This window comes from Cynocephalus volans, chromosome 15 (genome assembly GCF_027409185.1).
Source record: "Cynocephalus volans isolate mCynVol1 chromosome 15, mCynVol1.pri, whole genome shotgun sequence".
NCBI lineage: Eukaryota > Metazoa > Chordata > Mammalia > Dermoptera > Cynocephalidae > Cynocephalus > Cynocephalus volans.
In genome coordinates, this window is record NC_084474.1 from 6,937,588 (window position 1) to 6,962,717 (window position 25,130).

The following is a 25,130-nucleotide window of genomic DNA, read 5'->3' on the forward strand; positions in this document are numbered from 1 at the left end:
ATCGGGGGACAGGTGTACCTTCAACTTGATGATTTCCATTCCTCTGGGTATATTCCCAGCAGTGGGATACTGGGTCATATGGTAGATCTAATTGTTTGAGGAACCTCCATACCATTTTCCATAGAGGCTGCACCATTTTGCAGTCCCACCAACAATGTATGAGAGTTCCTTTTTCCCCGCAACCACGCCAGCATTTACCGTTCAGAGTCTTTTGGATTTTAGCCATCCTAACTGGGGTTAGATGGTATCTCAGTGTGGTTTTGATTTGCATTTCCCGGATGCTGAGTGATGCTGAGCATTTTTTCATATGTCTGTTGTCCATTTGTATATCTTTCTTAGAGAAATGCCTACTTAGCTCTTTTGCCCATTTTTTAACTGGGTTGCTTGTTTTTTTCTTGTTTATTTGATTTATTTCTTCATATATCTAATCTCTTTTATGAGCTGGTTAGCTCCCTGAAGGCAGGGACTGCATGGTCTTGAGAGGACACAGTTCCCAGAAGGGCAGAGAGCTGGAGGCAGAAGTTGTTCTGTGATCAGGTTAGGCACTGACTGTACCAGCTCCCCATGGCCTTGAGTACTGCCAAGTTTGGTTAAAGGACCAAGAGCATCTGATGTTTGTAAACATCGTTTAGATGAAGGTGCTTAGATGATTACAGAAAATTCTTCTGGAATGGTGGTGGAAGACTGAGCAGCAGTAAAACAAGCAAGGTTTGTTGCTTTCTTTCACCTGGGCTCTATATTGCTACATGGCTTCAGCTAAGTTCTGATCACTGGCTATATATTGAGAGCATATAACAGGTGTGTGTGTCTGTGTGTGTGTGTTACACCAATCTGTTACCCATCTAAAATGCTGTAATGGTGTATTTCATAGGGTTATGGTAAAGGTAAAATGAGAAAATACATCAGATTTATTCAGAAATTGAAAGCAGTTGGAGGCAAAGTAATAATTCATTGCTTATTCCTCTGCTACCTTCTGACTGCATGAAGTGAAGATTGATTAAACATACCTGTGCTTATGAGACAGTAACAGAAAGAATGTTTGTATTATCCAATATTGTAACCATTAGCCACACTGGCTGTTGAATATATGAAATTTGGCTAGTCCCAATTGAGATGTCCTGTAAATATGAAATGCACTGTTAAATTTTATATTAAATGAAGATTTAATATGAAAAAAGGAATGTAAAATAGCTAACTAATCGTTTTGCTATTGATTATGTGTTAAAATGATAATATTTTGAATATATCAGGTTAAATAAAATATATTATTAAAATTAATTTTACTTGCTTTCTTTTATTTAATGTGGCTACTAGAAATATTAAAAATTCATACCTAGCTCACATTATATTTCTGTTGCACAGTGCTGGTTTAAGTCACTGAAAGTTTTGGAATATACTAATTATAGGGTCTAAAAGAAAAGAAGTTAGGCGGAGGCCGCAGCCCTCCTTTTCTGCTTTGATTCTCCACGGGTGGGGGTGCATTAAGTAAGCACCAGTGTTGTTCTTGGGGGAAGAAGGGTCCATGGGGGTCAACCAGAGAGGCAGAGATTGGGAAGCACCGTGGCCACTGAGGAGGAACATGGCTCTCTAACTGGCTCCTCTGTCGATGCTAGACAGTGGCAGTCTTTTGCTGCCTCTCATCTAACCCCTTTGCTGACATAGGAAAGTTTGCGTTGGCTTCTGAAGTTGTTATTTACCCAAGGTCAGAGAGGAACTCTCTTCTCCCCTTTTTTATTTTCAGTGAGTCATAAGGGATGGTATGAACCCATGGACAGGAGAAGTGTCTGATGGTTTGTGACAGGGCCAGACCGTAGTCACAGAAGCTCAAGAAAGTTGTCAAGATGAGCAAGGAACATGGGTTTAGGCTTTGAAGCCTCCATGTCTTGAACTGAACTTCAGAAAGGTCTTCATGGCTAAAAGTGCACACGGAGCCCATGAAATCATACAAGTCAGTCCACCGTGGCTGAGAGTTTTAACCGCACTCTTCCGAAGTAAAAGGGCTCAGCCCAGCTTCTGACTCAGAGAAGGTGCTCAGAATGTGTTAGCTGCATTTCCTTCTTTTAGGTGGTTCCTGGGCCATTGTGACAAGTGCTCACTTGACAGGAGAGGTGGGACAAACATTTGCGTGAGCATGTGAGGGACTGGTTGTGAGTTGTCTCGCTGCGCACGTTGCCTTTGCCTCTGGTGAGGAACTTAGCCCTACTTGTTTCCATGTCTGTAATACGGAGGTATTGACAGTGCCCACTGCTTGGAGTTCTGCAGGGTTTTTTTTTTAAGTAAAAAAATAAGAAAGAAGTAATATGCCACATAAAAGAGCCTGAGATGGTCTTTTAAATATCCCTGCAAAAAACAAAACAAAACAAAAAATAAAACAGTGCATTTAAGGGACACAGGTAGAATGCTCCTGAGCAGAAATTCATGTTCTAATAACTGAGGAAGAGTCAAACAGCATTGATGAATTGGTGGCATGACTGTCTCCTAGGTTTTCTATGTGTTGGAGAAAGGTAAACAGCACACTCATCCTGCAGCCTTGCAGATGATGAAAGTGACCACATTTGTCTATGTCACAGTAATAAGATGACAGAAGTACACGAAGAACTAGAGTATGGTGGCACTGCTGTGACTCATGATGTAGAGTGTTTTTACTCTGAGATCTTGTAATTTGGCATTATTTCCTTTAAACTGTGCTGTCTTGCCTGGCTATTGCTTTATTATTGAATAAACACCCTGAGCAAGGTCCCCAAACAGCTGTTAGAAATGTGGAAGTTACACGTGTTTCCTGGGGAAGGAGGTAGGTTTGAAGGATGTGAGGCAAGGAGAAGACGACCAGATTGGTCAGGACCGTCAGGGTGAACCTGCTCCCTGTTCTCAGTAGCATTTGTCTCACTAACACAAACTATATTCTAATGGTGAAAACTGTAGAAGGCTGCAGCAATTTACTCAGTAGCAGCCTGTTTCCATATGAAAACTCCTTTCTTGGACTGTGGGGAATTAGAGAATGAGGTATGGAAGTCCTTGAAGGATAATTTTGGTGACTAGTGGTGTCCTTTTTTAATAATAGCTAGAATTTATTGACTGCTTAGTAGGAATAGTCCCTGTGTTAAGGTCTGTGTAAACTTTTAAAATTCTCATAATGACTCTATGTATTATTATCCCCATTTTAAAGCAGAGGACGGGGACATCGAGAAATGAAGGAATGTGTCCGAGGTCATCCAATGAATAAGTGAAAGAGCTTGGATTTAACCCAGGCCTTAACCTCTACACTATGTGGCTTCTACTTCCTTCTCACTGATGAAAATGAAAATACTTCTCTTAAGTACTTGGTTTGGGAATGAAAGTCAGGTGTACAAATAACCTTGACTATGGGTAATTGGTTTCAGGCTCATCTCATCCTACTCTTGGCCCTCTCCCCATATTTACTCTGTATTTCGGTGTGTCTTCCTATACATCCTTATGCTTCCTCCTCCTTGCCTTGGAGCTTTTTCTCTTCTGTAAGTGCCCTGTGACCCCTGCCCCACTCTTGCCCTCTGTTGCTTAGACCTGACTCTGGCTTTGTTTGCATTTATTTCTTTGGCTCTCTCTCTCATTCCCTCCTTCACTTCCCTTCCCAGTGCTATCATCCCTACTTAGCACTAGTATCAAAGTATGACGATGCAAGAAAGCCATGCAAGATGACCTTGACAAGTCCAGATAATAATGTTTCCATACTATCTAGCCGGCGGTCTCAGAGGCAGCTTCGATCTGACAACCCTCCCTGAAACAGACGGAAACTGTTCTGTGACTGAGAGAACAAGGTGGAGGGTCTGGCTCAGAGTCAGTGTCAAGGTTGACTTAGCCTTCATTCCCTGAAGGACCGAGTACATTAGATTTTGTTTTGTTTTGTTTTGTCGTGGTAATTTTATTTCTTGGCTTGGAGGTTACACATCATGGTAGAGATGACTTAGAAAATTTTTTATTAAACATTTTACCAATTCTAGAGTATTTTACCATCTCTGGAATTTTAATATGATTTAATACATTGAGCTAAAATCTCCGCACTCATAAAAAATCTGTGGTTTGAGCATAACTACTGCCTAAACACTCTTGCTCTACACTACGTGCCTGAAGCTCCCTGAGGGTGGCTGGAAGTTTTGCGTGATTTCCTTATACTCTCAGCCAAGGCATCTGTCTGATATCTTCTACCAGTGTTGTGAAGTGTGACTCTCATTGGCTGGGAAATCAACGAGTACAGCAGATCCCATTGTGCTCCGTTCCTACCCTCTCTTTCTATTCTTCAGTTACACAGTTCTTCAAGTCTCTTTAAAATTCGTGTTTGGCTCTCTGCCACCTCAGGACCTTTGCCTCCGCTGTCGCCCCAGAGTCTTCCCCCTGCTGACTCCTCCTAACCCTTATGATCCCAACTTTAGCTTTATTTCCTCTGGGAAGTTCTCCCTGAAGCCTTGGCCAGGTTAGCTCCCTCTGAAGTTAAATGCTTCCGTGGGGCTCAACTTCCCTATTCTGACAGTCATCACATAAATAATTAGTTTTTGTAAATATAAATAAAGAGTACTCAATAAATATCAGTTTAATTAGTGAATTAATTCTGCCCAGGAGTCTGTGTTCTTAGAAGGAAAACCTTAGAAGCTGCGTTAGTAGGTTGCACACATTGCCATCTGAGCATGTCTTCCTTCCTCTATGGGCCACTGCAGTGGGTTGGAAAAGGCTCATGCCCTGTGGTTCTGCATATTGCCAAGGGTGCCTGAGGTGGACAACACAGTTCTAGTTGTCCCCTTGGCTGTCTGGTTTGGGCTCCTGCCCCTGGCCACCTACTCCCTGTGCTTACAAGATTTACACCTCCCTTTGAGACAGAAGTTTTGCTCTGTAACCCACCAAAGATGACTGTAAGAGGAGGTCATGTCCTGGCTTATCTCCTTCCTGAGTTTAGATTATGTCACAATCTTAATCTTTCCATTTGGTTTCTGAAGTTACTTTTTTAGTCTTCACATTCAAGAATCATCTCTTGGAGTTAATACTTTAAAAAAAATTTTTTTTTAATTTTATTTATTTATTTATTTATTTTCTTCTCTGTAACGGTTTATCATTAAAAAATTAAACAATAATAATTACAATAAATGTATAATTTACAAAAGCCCTATATTTGTCCATAGGATTTATACATATAAGCATTATAGTACATTCATTTGAAAAACTAAAATTAGGTATAAGAACATGAATTGATTTGAAAGGATATTTATAGCCTGGATATTCATGAAAAAGTAAGTAACTATATAAATGAAGAGTCATAAGTTTACATAAATATAAGAAGCATTAAATTCTAAAATATTTTCTCTATGGTATTCATGGATTTTTTACTAATTAAAAACTCTGTAATAGAATATCTTAGGGTCCATATAACAAGTATTAAGAGATTAAAGATTCCATTGCATTCTAAAATGTAGTCTTTGTTGGATTCAAAATGCTGCGTAATCATCTGTAGAAGTAGTGTGGGTAAACAGCAGGAGGCTTTAGCAGGAGTAAATCCTGACTGTGGGAGAATCCAACCTCTGTGTTCCTGACACACTGCCGTCCATCTGCATCTTCTTTGGCTGCGTGGAGGGTGAAGACATAGAAGAAGTAACTTGCAAGTTTGCAGAGAGAGTCCCTGCTGATGCAGCAGCTAAGCCATGAATGTCCTTTGGTCTAAATTTTTTTCTCCATGAAGGTGCTCTCCTAAATGCTTTTATCGTCGTCTTCATCAAACCTTCTGTCAGTCCCCATGACCAAGAGGTTGTTAAATTCTCTTTCTAAGACAGCACGAGCCTGTGTATTCCGCGTTGGGATCCGTAACAATAGCGCCAGTGCGTTGAAGTCAAAGGTTTCATCTAAGGCCAGAAGGGCACCGTGAACGCCACTCCCTAAAAGATTGTTTGCATATGCTTTAAGGCCAATTGACAGGATCCAGCGAATCACTCGATCATTGCTCCAAACAAGCACATCTTTTACTTCATGCTGACTTTCTTCTCTTTTTCTTTCCAGTTCTTTTCGGTCATAGTTTAATCTTCTCAGGCACATCATTCCACACTGGAAACTGTTTCTGTGGAAACCGTCGACCATTTTCAGCTGCCCGCGGAGGTCCTTCTTGGTCAGGTGGTCCAGCATCCTGGCATCCACCAGGCACTGCATGAAGTAGCTGCAGTACTGAGGGAGGCCCAGGCTGGGCAGCCACTCGTTCCCAATCCACTCGTGGTTCATGTCCCCATATGCGAGTGTCGTTCGCGACGTGGGAGGGCTGGACGGGCTGGTAAGAGCCATGATCTCTTGGATGGCCAGCCTCAGCTTCAGCCTATGCAGGGGGTTGCTGATGCCGATCTCACGCTTCATCTCGGTGTCCGACAGGGTTGACATGATGGCCCCGCTCTTCACGTTGGCTCGGCAGGCAGCCACATACCAGGCGGGCATCCGCACCCAGAGCTCCAACCACACAACTACGGTCGGCCCATCCCACTGGGCAAAAGGCAAACCTTGTCTTCGGGCTTCATCGAGCAATTCATGCTTTTTTGGAAGTTTACGACTTTTTTCAGCCTGTCCTCCGAATTTTCTCAGTGACAAGGCATCTTGAGATGCATTATCTGTCGCTGAAACACCAGCGTGTCCTAATGATTCTTTGCCAGCTTGACCAGGTCGGCCTTTTTCTTTCTTGCCAAACAAGCGGCTGATAGAGGACTTGATGCCCTTCTTCTTTGGGGCTTTGTGGCGTGAGTCCCGGCTGCTGTTACTACTGCTGGGATTGCTCACGGGACCGTCCTGGGAGCCTGTCGAGTTTCTCACGTCCATGGCGTCCTCATCTTCACCATCAGACCCATCGACATCGCTCTCAAAAGCTGGTGCTGCATTTGCTAAGACACTAGCCTGTTGGGCACGTTCCCAATCCTGTTCATTAAGAGTTTGTACCTTGGAAGGCTCATCCCGTAGAGCAGCTAGGCGGCCTTTCTGGGGGCGCCGCAACACTGCACTGGTGCTGTAGGAATCTGTGTGACTGTCTGCCACAGGACACCTGTAATCTGGGACACTGCCCATGTGGGGTCGGCCATGATGAAGTGAAGCACCTCTTAGTCTCATTTGGTCTAGTTCAGCCCTCAATGCTTCAATGATTAAGACGAGCTGATCCTTATCATGTTGTGTATCTTCCAATTGCTTTTTTGCATTTTCAACTTCTCCTAACAGAGAATTCTTATCTTCTAGAGCAGCCATTCTCTCTTTCAGATGAAGCTGGAGCCTCTCATTAGATTCTGAAAGAAGCTTGTCAACAGTGTCTGATAAACGTCTATTATGCTCTTCATTCATTTTGTCTCTCTGCCTTGCCCGCTGCAGTTCTTGGTTCTTTTCCTCCAGCTGCGCCTCCATCTGTCTTAACCTTTCTTCAGTGTTGCCCTGTCTCTCTTCAGCCTTCCAGAGCGCTGCCACCCTCTGCGCCAGCTCCGCCTCCACCTCCGGGAGTGTCTCGGCTTTCCTCATGGTCTGCTGCAGCTTTTGCTCCACTAATTCCAGCCGTTCCTGTAACTGGCGGTTTTTATCCTCAGTCTGGCGATGCATAGAATCTTTGTTTGCAATTTCGTTTTCAAGTTTATCATTGAGGTCATGCACAGACATGGCTTCTCGCTGTGCAGCGAGGGAGCATTTTTCAAGAGTAGTGATTCTCTCTTCCATGTCTTCCTTTTGGACCATGGCTTCTCGAATGTCCCGTTGCAATTTCATGTTCATCTCCTCAGATTTGATCAAGTCTTCCCTGGCCATGTAGAGATCTTCCTCCAGCTCTGCCAGGTGACTGATTCTCTCTGCCATGTCTTCCATTAGGGCCATGGCTTCACGCATGTCCCGTTGCAATTTCGTGTTCATCTCCTCAGATTTGATCAAGTCTTCCCTGGCCATGTAGAGATCTTCCTCCAGCTCTGCCACGTGACTGATTCTCTCTTCCATGTCTTTGTTTGGGGCCTTGGCTTCACGAATGTCCCTTTGCAATTTCAAGTTCATCTCCTCAGATTTGATCAAGTCTTCCCTGGCCGTGTAGAGATCTTCCTCCAGCTCTGCCACGTGACTGGAGAGGGTGGCCATGTGCTCTTTCATTTGGCTCTGCTCCCTCAATTGCTTGTCTATGACTTCCTGGAGCTCTATTACTTTAGCAAGGTCCTCCTTGTGGCTTAACGAACCATCAGAAGATCTTTTTCCATTCATGCTCGGGGTATTTTCTTGTTCATGGTTCATGTCAAGTGCTCCATCTGTTAGTGTTTTTTTCTGCTTATTCCGTTCTTTAAGAATCATTAGCTCTTTGTGTGTGGCACCTAATTCTTCTTCTAACAAACCACACCTTTCAAGTGCTACTCGTAATCTCTCTCTCACCTTTTCATCCAGAGCTTTGTGGTGCTCAAACAACAACTTCAGTGCTTTGAGCACTTCGACTTCGCTGGACACACCTGCTGGGGACTGTGCCTGTCTCTTCACCACGGTCATCCTGAGAGACCTCTCGTGCCTAGAGACAAGGCATTCCAGATGTTCTAAAAGCAGCCTGGTGTTGTTCCTTTCTGCTTTCAGTTCAGCAATTTCTTCTTCCCTTTCAAGGAGCTCCTCCCTGCATACATTCAGTTCCTTCATAAGTGCAGCAAACTCCTGTGGAAGTGCAGTTTTGAGCTGTCTCTGCAAGGAATCTCTTTCCTGACCAACATCGTGTAATTTCCCCTGGGTTAATGCCAGCGTTTCTTGAGTCTCTCTAAGAGTGTCAAGAAGTCGGTCCCTTTCTTCTCGCATAGAGACCATCAACTGTTCAATATGAGAATCTGCGTCTGCCTGTGAAGGGGAGCCGGACGCATGGCTCCCACTTCCTCCTGGGGAGCCTTCGGCTTCACTGATGGTTGGCATCACCTCACGCATCATCTGCAAATGAAAGACCCAGACTAGAATCATTAAGAGCAGAATACAGGTTCCCGTAAATCTGCAATTTCATAAGTATCTTCAGCTAATAAATGAAAGGTTCACAGCCTCTTTATTCTCAGATCTGTTACACTTTGTATGCAAATAAGTTGGGAAAGCATCCACCGGCAAATACTAAGTGCAGGAACACACACCATGAAGATACTCACAGGGACAATAACCCCGTGAAGGGGTCAAGGCCAGAGGACTGCCCCTCACATAAAGAGCAAACCCAGCAGTATTTTGTTCACAAAGCTGTACTTTTTAGTTGTTGAGAACAAGTGTGCTTCAGGTACCTATTTTTCCAACTTCCCGGTGGGGGGAGAGCAAGTCAAACACACACGCCACCCAGTCACTTTTCAGGAAAAGCATAGAAGGAGCACAGAGCCAGCAGCACTGACAGGTACAGAACCCGTCAGGCATCTTATAGGAATGTGTGCAGTCAGCTCCTGGGAAGGCCTGATGGCTCCCTGAATTCTTGGGCTGGATTTGGTGAGCACTAAAGGAATGGGACTCGTGAAGGGTTGGGAGAGGTTTCTCCAGTGGTTGGTCAGTCAACCTAACTTACCTCAGTTTCCAGCCAAAAGTCAAATTCCACGATGGAAATAGAGCCAGCAGGTCCGGACAGCCGGGGACGGCTAGGAGGGAAGGAAAAGTGATAGGTGAGTCGATGAGAGGCGATGAAGTGTCACCAACACACAGACGGGGCGAGGGCAAGGGGGCCGCTCCCGAGGGTCCGGGCCGCAGTCCGGGCACGGCGGACCCCCGGCGACCCTCACGGTGAGGCTGACCCCCGGCCCAGCCACGTCCTGCTCTCTGCGCCCGAATCAGGTGCTGCAGAAGCCGTGGCCACCACGGTACTGACAAAGCACTGACAACCGTTTCCAAGGAGCCTGCACCAGCTGGGGTTCTAGAACCCACGCTGGGTCCCGGCTTGTTTGGTCGGGGGAAGGGCAGCACGTGGTCCCAAGAGCGCGTCCCTTCAGCCCCAGTCACTAAGGCCGGCCTGTGGCCAGACACTGGAAGAGCCTCTTGGAGTTAATAGTATAATTTGATGTCTTTGCATTGATCTGTCCCAGGGAGGATGCCTCAGGGTGTGTGTGCATATGTGCCCACATGTATGCATGATCTGTGCATGCGTATGCATGTGTGTGCCCACATGTGTGCATATGTGCGTGCGTGGGTGCCATACATGTGCACTCAGCATTTGTTCACAGCGATTATCATCTTCCAGCGGGCCTGGAGCCCTATGTGTTGCAGCACACTTTGTATTCTATGTCATTTTTCCTATGATAGGTAGCAAATTCTTTGAGTTGATTTCCATGAGTACTCATTGATTTTCACCAAACCATTTTACCTCTTTCAGTCTCTTCCTTTTGTGACTTTTGGCAGGTAGTTGCAGACTTAACAATTGTCTCTCTCTCCAGGTGCCTCAAAATGCCCTTATTGTCATTGTGTCATTTGAAATCACAACTAATCAGTCAGGTGGATGAAGGCAGGTGTTTTTATGTCTCTTCTCCAGATAGGGGTCAGTGGCGTTAGCGGACCTGTCCCGGTTCCCTTAGTTCACAGGTGGCACAGCTAGGGTGAGAAGTCAGGTTTTCCTCCTGCAAGCCTCCTTTCCTGTTTTGTGCACAGAGAGGTGTCTGTAACACACCGTTCAGTGGCAAACCCATGCTGACTCATATGTACATGGCAGGTGTGTTTAAATATGTACACACATCCACAGAAAGGTCTAGAAGAACATACTCCAAACTGTTGAAAAAAGGTCACGGGATGGGATTAGAATGAAGGAGGATTAGATATTTTGCTTTTTTAGTTTATGTTCATTTGTAAGATTTACTTTTTTTGCAATAACTAATGAGTTTCATCATTTAAAAATGAATAATTATGAGCAGTGAAGGAGTAAATGGTGTGTTAGTGTCATTGATTTCTGTCTATAATTTTGTGTTTCTATCTGGGTGTTCTTTTAAGTTAGGAAACGCTGAGGGGTCATTAGGTTGTTTGTCTCATTGTTAGGCTGACGTCCTTATTGACTGTCATTGTGTCATGTGAATGATCACTTCTCCATGTCTGTTTTTCCACCAGTGTCATCGGGAGAGTATCTTCTCACTGAAATATTAGAAATGTTAAGCGAGCAGGGATATTAATTAGATTAATTCATTCCTATTTTGAGAAGTGCAAAACTTCTTCCAGAAGTCCTGGAAGAGTCAAGCTGCTAGGGGCTGGCTGGGTAGCTCAGTTGTTAGAGTACAGTATTATAACACCAAAGTCAAGGGTTCCGATCCCGTACTGATCAGCTGCTTAAATAAAAGAGTCAGAGTCAACCTGCCGTATGCAAATGTCAGGCTTTCCTGTGTTCTAGGCTGTCACTCCACCTGTGTGCACCACTGATCTGGGCTCAAAGTTTGTCAGGAAGGAAAGGAACGTTTTCACAGAAAAAAAAATATTTTTTATAAAAATGAAATATTTAAATACCACTTCATTTTCTTCTTTAATTCATGATATTTGGTTTTGTAAAAGAAAGAAGAAACGATGATTGCTTATGTGTGGGCCCTCAAAAAATAAATGTCCATTGATTTCATTTTTACTTCTGTTTTCAATTAATCCCAGAATCCAGATTAAAATAAAACTGACATTATTTCAATAGATGCAGAAAAAATCATGTGATAAAAACTTCAGCTATCTTTTTTTGAGAAATGCCTTTTGAGACCCATTGCCCATTTCTCAATTGCTTTTGGGGTTTTTTTGTTGTTGTTGTTGAGCCGTTTATGTTTCTCATATAATCTTGACATGAACACTTTGTCAAATATGCAGCTTGCAAATATTTTCTCCCATTCTGTCATCGGTTGACTCTTCACTCTGCTGTTTCCTTTGATGTGCACCAGGCATATGAAAAAATGCTTAACACCACCAATCACCAGGGAAATGCAAATCAAAACAATGAGATACTACCTCACTCCAGTTAGAATGGCTATTATCAAAAAGACAAGAGAAAACAAGTGTTGGAGAGGGTGTGGAAAAAGGGAACGCTTCCACACTGCTGATGGTAATGTAAACTAGTACAGCCATTATGAAAAACAGTATGGAGGTGCCGGAGACCAGCTCCGCAGGATTCATCGTAGCTGAACAGGTGGTGTGGATTCAGTGAAAAAGGAAAGACACGGACCGCAGATGTCTAGTGCAAGTGTGGACAATGACCACGTGAATCTTGTTTTATTTATTTATTTTTACTTAATCCTCTACATAATGATTTATCTTTAATCAAAACATTTTTTAATTTCATTTCTATTGAAAAAGAAAGGTCAAAATGTTCCAAAGCACTCATGCTCTGACAAAAACATCTACTCATGCATCAGTAGTTCACCTCAAAGCTTGTGGCTTGTGACCAGAAACTATACAATAGCACATGATTGGCTTTAAAACATCAGGCTTTCTGTCTGAATCATAAACCTTAACCTTCTTAGCTTATAATTTAACCCCTTTTTAATCTTACTTATACTTACTACCCTTAATTTGAATAACATTGATTAGTTATGGTTAACAATTTAATATTGCTTATACTCTATATTGATCATTTTAATTTATAATCAAAATCACAATGTTTATAACATTAATATTATAAAATTTAACTATAAATCTTTATTAAATTTCTATGTTATTGTTACAAATTTTGTGTTACTAATTGATTTAAACAAAACCTATTAATATCAAAATTTGTTTGTGTTTCTCTACTATTTAACTTATTTATTTTATAATGAAACCTTTTATTTCCCTGCTAATAGACTCCGGGAACAGCACAGGGGACAAAGTGAAAAGTTAAATGATCCTACTCAAACTAACAAAAACACATTATATCATTCTTATTATTACTAAGGAAACAACATGTTCTTGGTAAATCAAGTGAAACTTTGCGAATGCGGAAAAACAAAGAAATCTGTAACTGGTTGTGAACAATTAGTTGTAAACACCACTGCACTCAGACCCACTGGCTCCCTGGGGGGTGTGGATAAATTTCCAACACAACAGCTTCATTCCACATGTACAAGAGCATGACCACAGCCACAATGGGTCAATGCACACACCACTAACAAGAAAAATCAACAATAAAATTAAATCAAGCCAACCCATACTGGGAACATGCATCAAAAACACCTTTAGTACTGACAATGGCCTTTAAATAAACCAATTAATTCTGGTGCATATTTAACATGTCCTTTGAGAAACTCCATGGCCCTTGAAACTCCCCAAAGCCATGCCAAGGCAAAAAGTTGGGCCTTTTAATTTTGGAAATCTTTGTCAAGTAACAAAAGGCGAACAGACAGGAAATTCCACAGAGCCGTGCCACACACGCAGGATCCCCCCGCAGTCTAGCTGAACAAGGGGTGTCCCTTGTCAGGCTCCCATGCCGTTCCCTATAGCGGGATGGCTCGAGACATGGAGGTTCCTCAAAAATTAAAAATAGAACTACCATAGAGTCTAGTAATCCTAGAATTGGGTATATACCCACAGGAAATGAAATATGACAGAGATCTGCACTTCCATGTTTATTGCAGCACAGTTTACAATAGCCAAGATACAGACTCCACCTAAGTGTCCAACAACGAATGAATGGATTAAAAAAAAAAAAGTGGTATATATACACAATGGAATACTATTCAGCCATTAAAAGCACAGCAAAACAAAACAAAAACATGAAATACTGTCATTTGTGGCAACATGGATGGATTTGGAGGTCATTATGAAGTAAGCCAGGCACAGAAAAACAAATATCACGTGATCTCACTCATATGTGGAAACTAAAGAAGGAAAAGTTGGTATGATAGAGACGAAGAGTAGAGACTGGGGAGGGGAGGGAGGAAGGGAAAACAGGGAGGGTTTGGCCAACAGCTACTAAAGTACAATGAGATAGGAGGAATAATTTCTGGTGTTCTGTTGCACAGTGGAGTTACCTATGGTTAACAGTTTCGTATATTACATAATGAAGAGAAGAGAGGCTTTTGAATGTTTTCACCAAAAAGAAGAAACGTGCATGAGGTGATAGATACATTAACTACCCTGACCCCATCATTATACCAGATATATATGTATCTAAACATATATATGTAACAAAACCCTGTAAAGATGTACAATTACATGTCAATTAAAATGAAATAAATTTTAAACCAAAAAACAAAGATTTCATTGATTTTTTTATGATTTAAAAACTCTCAGCAAAGTAGAAATAAGAGGACTTCTTAAGACAGTAATGTCCTTGCAGGCAGGCACTGAGTCTTATTGACCTTTGCTTTCTTAATGACTTGCTCAATGCTTGGAACATATTAGATCAATAAAATACTATTTAATGGAAAAGCAAGCATAGCAAACTTTTTCAAAAGAGAAATTAGAAGGGAACAAAATAAAATGTTAAAATGTGAGCATTCATAAATATCCACAGTGAAGGGGAAAGAGAGTTTTACAATAAAGTAGAATCATTGTTAGAAAGAAAAGAAAGCAAGGACATTTGTTGAGATCAAAACAAAAGGAGAGTCCCAGTGACTGTCCTTGTCTCAAATGACTGGCTTAAGGAGGTGGTCCAGGTGCAGGAAATTCTCCCATGTTACCTGCATTAAGCGGCTTCCACAGAAAAACCAAACAGCCTCTTCCTAGAATGAGCCACTGATCATAGCCTCATCACTGCTCCATCTCTGAAGTGTACTAAGACTGTTTCAATGTACCCCCTTTTCCTTGTTTTTATTATTTACTATGATACACCCCAGAATTCTAAATCACCCCTCAGTGTCTGATGTATGTAGGGCTCTTTGATTTTCTTCCCGTTCCTTCCCAACTGATTAGCCCTTCCAATGTGACACCTGCAAATTCATGCTTCATCATCAACTGAATCCCCTCTAAGCTCAACCTCTTTTCTGAATATTCTGCACATTATTTTGTATGAAGAGATATTCATCACATCCCCAAAGACGTTGCTTGCCACCCCCGTAGCCTGCTCAAGGCATGGAGGAAAACTCACAACACGAATCACTGGCTCTAGAGGTATGGCCGATGTAGTATTTGTTCCTCGTTATCCTTTCTGGGCCACATTTAAATCTCAGGTTACTTTACCCACTCCTCACTGTTGCTGTCGTCTGTTGACAGCTCAATCATTTCTCAACAACCTCATTTCTGAACAATTATAGTATTTGGTTGTCTCATTTCCTTTAGGCCTTCCTATGTCATAATCCTTTATTATTTCAATAGGCTTCCCCAAATATGATCTTTTCAACATTCTGTTTCTCGTTTCCTTTAACAACTCACTACCAGCAATCTATTTACCCTACTTCAGTCCCTTATTCCATGGTTTTACCCAATATGTTGTTACCCAAGCTATAAATTCTTCAAAGTTTCACCTTCGTTCATTCTGCGCCCTGACCACCACTCTCAAGTTTCCAACTTATTCATTCAACTTCTCCAACTCGACTTTCATGATGCTACAACATTTTCCCGTCTCTCATCCCTTTGTTAGTCGTTTATCTCTCACAACCAACTTAAAGTTTTTGGTTAATTATTATAAACACACTTTTCCCTACATTCCCTACATTCTCAACTTCCTGTTTTTCTCTCATTGTTATACTTACTACGTTAAACAACAACCCTGCTTAAATCCAATTTTACTCTTCTTTCACTGCTGTACCCCTGCAATTGAATAAAATTAGTAAAAAAAGAAAAAAAAAAACAAGGATGAATGCTATCACTATAAATCATGTTGGCTCCTATAAATATATATTCATATATAATCATACTACATTCTTTAATAGTCTCCTTTCTTCACTGGGCTTCCCAGGCACATATTCTCTTGTTTTTTCTCCTGTTCATGACTCTTCGTTAGAAAAGGAAAAGATAAAATATTATATTATAGTATAGTATAAGGATCAGCAGTGCCAAGTAAATGTTCTCTCCATCATGATTGCAAAGGTTTTGACAGAAGTAAAAAAGCTAGTGGATATGAAATAAGAAACAAGGATAGCATGTGCAAGATAAATTTGTATTTAGAATATTTCTCTTAAACATCAAGATAAATATATGATTTTTAAAGAAAATCTGTAAAAACAAGTAGTAAAATGTAAAAAGGTATTTCTGTACTCATAATTTATACACACCCTTTTACAGATTATATATTTATATATAATAGGGTTTAGCAAATGTGGATCTGCAATTTTCCTTCATGGAATATGATATTTGGAGACATTCAAGACTTCCAAAGAGATATGTGTTATACTGTAATATGAGTTGTTAAACCTAAATTACAGTGAGTAAAATTTCAGAAAACAGATATTAGTGCAGCCTGACAAGAATGTATGATTTGCTACTAAATTGTCAGAGATATCTTCAATAGTAAAACATAACTGTATTAACCCAAAATCACATCCTTATTAATTTGTTTACATTTATATTAATAACACTTCTATTTTGGCCAGTTTTTGAGTTTTAATATATGATTATTAACTTTGTTAAATTCTGACTTTGGCACTATTTGCGTTGTTAGGAGTCTCCCCAAAGCCGCATATTCACACTTAAAATGACAACAAAAGAGAACAATAGAATTCCTAGTCCTAAAGCTCCTAAATTATGTTGTTCTAATAGATGTACTTTCAGAAACACCTATTCTCCTGATGAAATGGCTACAAATGAGCAGGTAATTCCCTCAGTTTTTAGTAAAGAAGATTATAATATATGTGATGTAATTTCTAGTAACTCTATTCTAAAATTAGCTGAGTTGTTTCAATAAGGTCAAAAATATACTGCTTCCTAACATTAGCTACAGGTTTGTTAGGGGCTTTCACAAGAATGGTTCCATGTTGGAGAAAACCAAATTGAATTGCTTAGTTCTCTCTTACAGTTATTCTGACATAGTGAATGCTAGGTCCATCCGTGTTGCTGCAAACGGCAGAATTTCATTCTTTTTTACAGCAGAGTAGTATTCCATTGTGTAGATTTACCACATTTTCCATATTTGCTCATCGGATGGTGGACATTTGGGTTGGTTCCAACTCTTGGCTATTGTAAAGAGCATTGCAATGAACACTGGAGAACAGGTATACCTTCGACTTCATGATTTCCATTCTTCTGGGTATATTCCCAGCAGTGGGATAGCTGGGCCATATGGTAGATCTATCTGCAATTGTTTAAGACTAAGCACGTTCAACTTTTTATTTTATTTATTTATTTTTTGTTTTTGTTTTTTTAATGGCAGGTCAAATATCCTGAAACATACATATTTTTGATAGTCTTCTAATCCCAGTCCAGTTCAAATATTAAAGTAACACACACAACCTAAGAGAATTCAATATTGTTCCAAGGCACTTACTGAATCTCCATGACTAGATGAAAACAAGAACAATTAGGATAAACAATTAGACAGTATATAATATAAAAATAACTTTTTGCTTACAATTTACAAAATGTATTATTACAATCTTTGATCTCTGATAACCTGCAATGCTGGCTGCATGAATCCAGCAATTTTAAAATTAAGAAACTATTTTCTAAAACTTCAGGGCAAATAATTTACAAATAAGGTACACAAAGATTTAGACCATGCAGAAACTTCTTACATCTTCTGTTAATTATATTTTATGACTGCCACTTTATCAAATTATATACCTACTTGCCCTGTACATATACAAAATAATGCACACATGATAAAATGGCAAAAGTGTAGTCCTTAAACTCAATTTATCATAAAACTATTACTATATCAACATGTCTACAAGCAGCGTGTAACAGGGTTAAGAGACATTAAGGCAATAATACTTGAAGTTACAAAATAAACCATATGTAATACTTTTTCCTAAGTGTAGTAAAAGGCAGGTAGATGGTCCCAGCAAAAAATAATAAGGTAACAATCTACACTGCTGTTAGTCCCACATTTTAAAGATGGAATACTATAAACCTGGCTTTCAGTGGCACTTGAATTTTCCAGTATAATTTAAAGTCTATTTTAGCTCCCTGAATCATGTCCATTCTGAAGGTGGATGTCTTGGTCCTTTGGGTTTTCCACAGCGATTACCAAAACCAATATCTGTGGCTTCTGTTGGACTTTCTGATATTTGATCTTTCTTGTCACTGAAAGTAGGTGGACATTCTGTACAAGTCTCTGTGTGAATACCTCCTGCTAAATGATCACATTTTTCATTTCCGGAGGCTGTCAAGCCTTCAGCCTTCTTTTGTTCAAACCGTTCCTGACTTTGAAGTTCACTCCATTCAGGTATTATAGGTGTATTATGTTCACTTGCTAATACAAAAGACTCAGGAGTTCTTTCAGGTAGGGGAGGAGGTGAATCTTCACTAACATCAACATCTTTTTCAGCACCTGAATGTATTGTTCCAGTTATATCAAGTCTAGCAATGGACATTGGCAATACTTTCCTAGTAGAAATGCTTTCAGTACCGGTGGCAGCAGAAACTGTGGCACTTGCTGTCGAAATATTAGTTTTATTCTTGGTCACAGCACCATCAGAGTTCCTTTCATCTGAGTCTGAGTCATCAGAGTGAAGAGGATTAGTAAAACTGAGAGGTGCTCTGAAAAGAAGTGAACTATTACGATGATCCACAAGATCATGGGTTTCAACTTGTGTTGTACAGCTTGATGCTAAACTCACAGTTTTCATAGTTTGACAGTGGATATCTGAGGATTTGCCTTCAGATGAATCACATACAGATACAGCACTTTCAGGTCCATGAAGTGACCATGTTACTTGTCCTTTCTCATCAAGAGGCAAGCAGTCTGGCCTAGGAGGTGTGTCTGAATTCTTCTGTGATTCTTCTGGAGCTTTGTTTGACTGTGTTGCACTGCAGTCCACACACGAATTCTGAGAAATGTCATCAACTTTTACATCCCCGGAACTTAACTCCTGTGGCTTAGAGATTTTATCAATTATACAAGGTGAAGCAGATTTAATTTTAATTGCATGTCCCCTATTCAAGAGTGTATTGCCATCAAAACTTTTTGGTCTTTCTTGGAGAGGGACCTTCTTAATCTCAAAACTTAAATTTCGCTCCATTTTTTTTATCTGTCTGTTCAATAGCTGGTTCATTTTTCCCTGGAAGTTCTGTTGATTTATTATAGTTTCTGTTGAGGTCTGTTGAATGTTGTTCTGATGAAACCATGTGCAACACTGGTTTTGGATGGTATCTGTCATTGTCCTGCCATACAGTAGTGACTGTCGGAAATGCTGAAGGGGGAGAAGGTGTCAAGATCGGTGGCACTGGGTGAGGTTCTGGAGGCTGTAGTATTTCTTTTTTTTTTTTTTTGTGTGTGTAGTATTTCTTCTTTAGCATCTCCTTCTACAAGGCAACTGCGAGTTCTGGGTGGTTTTGGAGGAGGAGAATCTTGTTTTTCAGGATCTATGGAGCTGATTATATTTTCAGTGTTAATTTCATTCACTCCATCAGGAACTTTCTGGGTTCCATGAATTTCATACAGTTGTAGCTGTTTTTCAAACAGTTGAGCGATAGCTCTGTGAACAAGCTCATATTGTTCCTTTGTTTGTACTGCAGAATGCCTTTGTGTTCTCATTTCTTGTATTAAATTAAACACATTAAATTCCTCTGGTATTTTCCCAGCTTTTAGTAAATTCCATGTATAATCTATGGCACAAATGGCACCTGTTCTTCCACGGCCTGCACTGCAGTGAATACAAATAGGTCCATCTTCATGTTCTTGGTATTTCCTCATCAAGCTTATCATGTCCAGAACAGAATCAAATGAGGAAGGAACATCATGGTCTGGCCAGTTCACATAATGAAACTGATATAGTCTACGAGATTCATTTTGAAATTCAAGCAAGAGTGTCCTAATGAAATAGTCTGTTCTTGCTTGTTGATCTTCACAAGAAATTTTAAATGGTGCAAATGTTACAGGGTCTTCTCCATACAAAGGCCAGTCATGCTCACATTTTTTCCTTCCCATCTCAAATTCTCGACAAGCCATTACAATGGTTACAACATTGTACTCCCATATCATCCTCCAAAAACCGATTACTGTGTTTGCTAAAGGTCCTTGGGTTGCCACATATGCTTTTGGCCCATAGACACCCTTAATAAAATTTGCATTGATAGAGTCTGAATCTTGAGAAGGAGTTTTTAAAGTCAGTTTAACTCGGCTGTGATCAAATGGCAGTATGTCCTTACATCTGTTCTTTTTCACATTTTCTTCTTTTTCTCCAGTGGCTGTGGGATAAGTCTTTTCTGTTCTATATTTGGTAGACAATCTTCTGAATCGCATGAAGTCCCGGGCGAAGTTGTCCTCCCCCTTGTGGTCCGGACTCTTCACGGCCTGGACCCTCTGGATGAATTTCCTCAGGCTCTCCACCTGCTCCATCCTCCCGCGTCCCCCCGGCTGCGGTCGCCGGCCCCGCTTCCCGGTTCTTCCTTCCCCCCACCCCCCACCAGCCGCCGCAGCCGCCTCTCCCCACGGGCGCGCCCCCGCCGCCCCACATTCAACTTTTTAAAAACCTCATAAAAATGTGATCCCAGACCCACTGGAGAGAGGGAAGACAAATATAGTTATTCTTCTTTGCCATTTTGAAGAGTCCAACAGAAATGTTTTAGAAATATTTCTTCATGGCCTTGTATGAAACCCACCCTCTCTTTATAGAATATAAATGTAAACGTTTAGTTATATAATGTTTGAAATTACTAGTAAAATAAAATCCAGAAGTATACCTCTCATAAAATTAGAATCCGCTACTGGCATATTTGTTACACACCTTCTCAACATGAATAAGCCTATTGAATGCCATCTCTGGCTTTCAGAGCAAAGCTAAGATGTTTTCACCTACTGCCTTCACTTGTCATATGCACACGTGTGTGTGCGTGTGAACATGCACCTTATGTTCTTTTTTACAATCCATTCTTGTGTGTCCCCTGTGTCTCTCTCCCAGGACTTCTCCACAAGATTCATGTTGACAGGTCAAGACCGTTTATTAAGGCACAATAAATAATCGGAGAATGAATGATCAAATTTCACATAATATATACAATCAAAGCACGGCTTTGTTTAAAAGCTCCTAGTTATATGGACTTTCCCACATAACTTATCACTTTTTCTGGTGATAATTGTATTCCAATAAATCTCAGTATATAAAAGTCATGATAACAATTTGAAAGGTGATATGAACACGCCTGAATCTTCCCAAGTGATGTAAATTTTGCACTGTTGACAGGCAGGCTCAAGAAAATACTTCTACCTTTATACCCTTATTCAGATGTTATAATAAATTATGTGAATAAAACATTTTACTAACTCTGCTTACAGTGTATGCAGTACTTGTTTTGTCAATAAATGGCTGATTTTTATCAGCTACGTCATCTTTTAAACAGAGCATAAATTGTAGCTACATAAGGACCTAAGGCAGAAAGGGGAGGCTTTTACTGGCAATATAAAAAAAAAGAAAAAAAATGGAGGAGGTTAATATGTGACTAATAAAAGAGGAGTTTGGTCAAGGCAGCAGAAACAACATAATGAGTGTAAAACAAACAAAAAAATCAAATCATGTACTTCTACTATTTAGATTAAATTCTGCCTGTGTTGAAGTGCATTATATATTAGTATAAAAATGATTTACTTTTAGAATAATACCCTGTTAAATATGATATTTTGAATGAAGCCATTGTGAATAATTGGCTATATGTAGTGACCTTTTGCTATATGTTACACAAATAGATAGTAAAACTGTAGTGGGATGCATTTTAGCCACGACTTATTTGAGTTTGGGGAGTGAGTTAATCTTTCTAAGTCTCAGTTTCCTCACTAACAATAATGCATCTGATAAAATAAATTATTTTTTTTTCATTTATCTCATCACAGTTCTGTCTACTTCATCGTTTTTAAATTTTTGCCTTTGATGATCCTATCTTTGTTTTATATTTCATTGAGTTCTGCTCTTTGAAATTTTAATCTCTTTCCCCTACTTTTCAATGGGTTTATTACCTGGTTTATTTTCTAAGTATTTGAGTTTGATATTCAATGCTTTTAATTTTTTCATCTTATTTTTCTAATGCAAGTATTTACTGCAACAAATTTCCCTTTATTTAACACAGTTGCTACATCAGCAAACTTTTTTTATGTTCAGTGGCTCCATTATCCACTAATTTTAAGTAGGCTTTTTATTCCTATTATGATTTCTTTTTTCACTCATCAATTATACGGGTTTTTAATCTCCAAATATAGGGGTTAACTTTTTAAAATATTGTTTTCTCATTTAATTGAATTAAGTTTAAAGAAATTATTTGTATAATAGACATTACTTATATATTTTAGAGTGTGGACTATTAGTAATTATAGCAACCATTTTTATCACACTTAAATGTCTGTCACTGATCCAAAAAGCTTACATATATTAAATCGTTTAATGATCTTAACTATTACAGTATGAGGATATGGTCCCTATGTCTATGTCACAGTTTACAGTAAAGGGTGCTAAAAGTGAGATGAAATTGTGACGATGACTGGTTTTAAAATAACATGTAACCGTTTGAAGGCTGAATTGTAATAAGGTTTCTCAGCTGTTGTTCTGTTTATAAAAAATTAAAACAACTATACAAAGCCTTCCTGTGTAAAGATGAAACAGAAATGCATAGAAAACAGGTATCTTATGCTGAGAAAATATCTCCCTTGACTGTGCTAATTTTCCCATTGCTAACAACGGGAAGGGGTAGCACAGATCACGGCCAGCATCATCTCCTGTGGAAGGGAACGTGCTCCAACGAGACTGACGTGGAACTGAGAACTTAGAAAGCAGCACAAGCTACAGTAAGCCTTAATTAAGAAGAAGTTAAAAACAAAATAAAACAAGAAAACTGAACATCAGCACTAGAATTCATTTTAATACTCACTTACTATGTCAAATACCTTTTCCTCCCTCTCCCAAGCCCTCACTGCTGCCTCCTGTTGGCCGAACTAACTTGAACAAAGAGGTTCAAAGGTTTCAGTCTAGGAGCATTAGCGACACAAAGTACAGAGCAGGATGCGGGGTCCACAGGGCACCCAGGAGAGCGGCAGATGCAAGCGCAAAGAAGAGCATCGAACTTTTCTTATTCAGTTATCACAAGTTTTTTTTTCTAGAACGTTAGTGTGTCATGCTCGTGGGTGAGCAATAAATATTTACCAAATGAGGGGGATGAATAAATTATAAAATAAACTTCACAGACTTAAAAAAAAAGAAAAAAAAAAAAGGATTACTTCAAGAGAAATGGGGAAATAAAGCTAAGTTCTACTTCCAGTGAAGGAGTTTGAACCAGAAATGTTACTTTGGAAAGTTGAATAAAATTTCTTAGTTAAATAATTCGTCTGGTTTTTTAATGCTCATTTTAAAAAAGCGAAGGGTGTTTCTGTTATAGCTGATACGTGTTTCAAAGTGCATACGTGAATTAAAATAAACAGTTATACTAAATATGATAATTTAATTTAAAATATAATGGAAGTAATGTGTATAAAGCAAGATTTTTTAAAGATAAGTTGAATCAAAATCATTCTATTTAGAATTAGTTATCAAAATAAATAAATCCATATTTTATGTTATACATAATATGCTATATTTTATGTACATATAAATATGTACATTTATATAATTTAATAAGAAAGTTAAGAGAGTATTACCAATTTAAAATGTAGTCCTCATGAAAATTATTCTTTGAGAGTTTTTGCAGTTATAATTATGAAATATTCTTTTTTCTTAAATTTGCTGATTTCAATAAGAGGTAATAAGATTTATGGAGTCATTTTATATGCAAAAATATTGTCCTAATCACTTCCTATAGACTTTTCTTAAAAGTAATTTTAATCTTATGAGAAATATTAGAATTGCTCTCATTTTTAATTAATGAAGAAACAGAATTTGGGATATTTCAAGTAGCTTTTCCAAGGTCGCACAGCTGAAAAGATGTTAAAGTCTGACCCTGTGCCTCAGAGACTTATGACCAACAAGATTTTCTCCTCATATTTTTATAGTAAATACCAACAAGAAAAGGAAATGTTTGTTGGCATTTCACAAGGCCTTCATGGTATTCACTTGAATCATGATCATATTAGCAATAAATATAAAAATAAATGCAAGTATAAGTATAAAATGTACATCTTGTTTGCTTAGATGGTGAGCTTCTTGAGGGTAGAAATATTTCTATTACACATATTATCATTCTTTGCTTAACAAATTTGTATCATCGATGAAATTTTCTCATTCTCCCATAGACCTTACACCAAATTTCATTTCAGAATATAGGTTTTTAAGTAAAATTGAAAAGAAAATGCTTATGAGACAAATGGTTCCTTGAAATGTCTAATGCTTAGTAGGTGACAGGTGATGACCACTGAGATCAAATAACATTGTATAATTTTGCTCAATTTGTTATACATTCTATTGCCTCCGGTATAATTTGATTATAACAGCAACAAAATTTAGCTCCAGGCCCTGTCTGCAATGGTTGCATATAAATCTTTAATACCATTCAGTCTCAGTTAAATGAGAAAACCTTATTTTTCCCTATGCAAATAAACCAAATGTTACATTTATTTTCACAATGACTTTGATTAAAACCACATGTTTTATATTATACCTACCATCTAGACCCATCCCCCTCAGAGGCTACTCTTCAAAACTGGTTAATCTTTTCTGAAATTATCTGATATAAATTTCTTTTATCTTATTTGAAATGTACAGAGATATCATCTAACAAGTTATTTTTTAATATATAAAATGACTTTTAAAAGTTTCAGTGTGTTTCACTATTGTGTTATATAAGTTGCAGACGTGATTTACTGTATTTCCGCGACTGTATTTCCCTGGGGAATTTGTTTTATAATTTTGTGTAAATAAATTTACCTAAATGTAACACTGATCTCCTGAGTTTCAAAATTGCAGATGTGTGCAGGATATTGATAGTTGTTGCCCTTTTTATTTTATTTTCTTAAGCCTTAGCTCAAATATTTTTTACAGGATACTTTTAATAAGGTGTGTAATTGTTAGCAATTATTTATTTTAAATCTGTTGAAAATGCAGAAATGAAAAAGCTAATTGTTGATTGCCTGTGCTAAAACAATATCTTAAGAGCACCACTATTTTATGAGGGTCCTTTCCATTTTCCTGTCAACCCCCGACTCCTTATCTAAACAATTGCCTACAGTTCATTATCTGTATCCTCTTCCTGGT

The 25,130-nt window shown here is 39.2% G+C and overlaps 1 protein-coding gene and 1 pseudogene across 1 annotated transcript; both read right to left on the minus strand.

Moving 5' to 3' along the window:
- Window positions 1–5,504: 5,504 nt before the first annotated feature.
- On the minus strand, window positions 5,505–8,907 carry LOC134364099 (liprin-alpha-1-like). The gene is given in 3 exon segments (XM_063080025.1): window positions 5,505–5,714; window positions 5,716–7,716; window positions 7,987–8,907. Coding segments are annotated over 3 exon segments (3,132 nt in total).
- Window positions 8,908–17,481: 8,574 nt separating this feature from the next.
- On the minus strand, window positions 17,482–20,329 carry LOC134363918 (tyrosine-protein phosphatase non-receptor type 12-like; annotated as a pseudogene).
- Window positions 20,330–25,130: the final 4,801 nt, after the last annotated feature.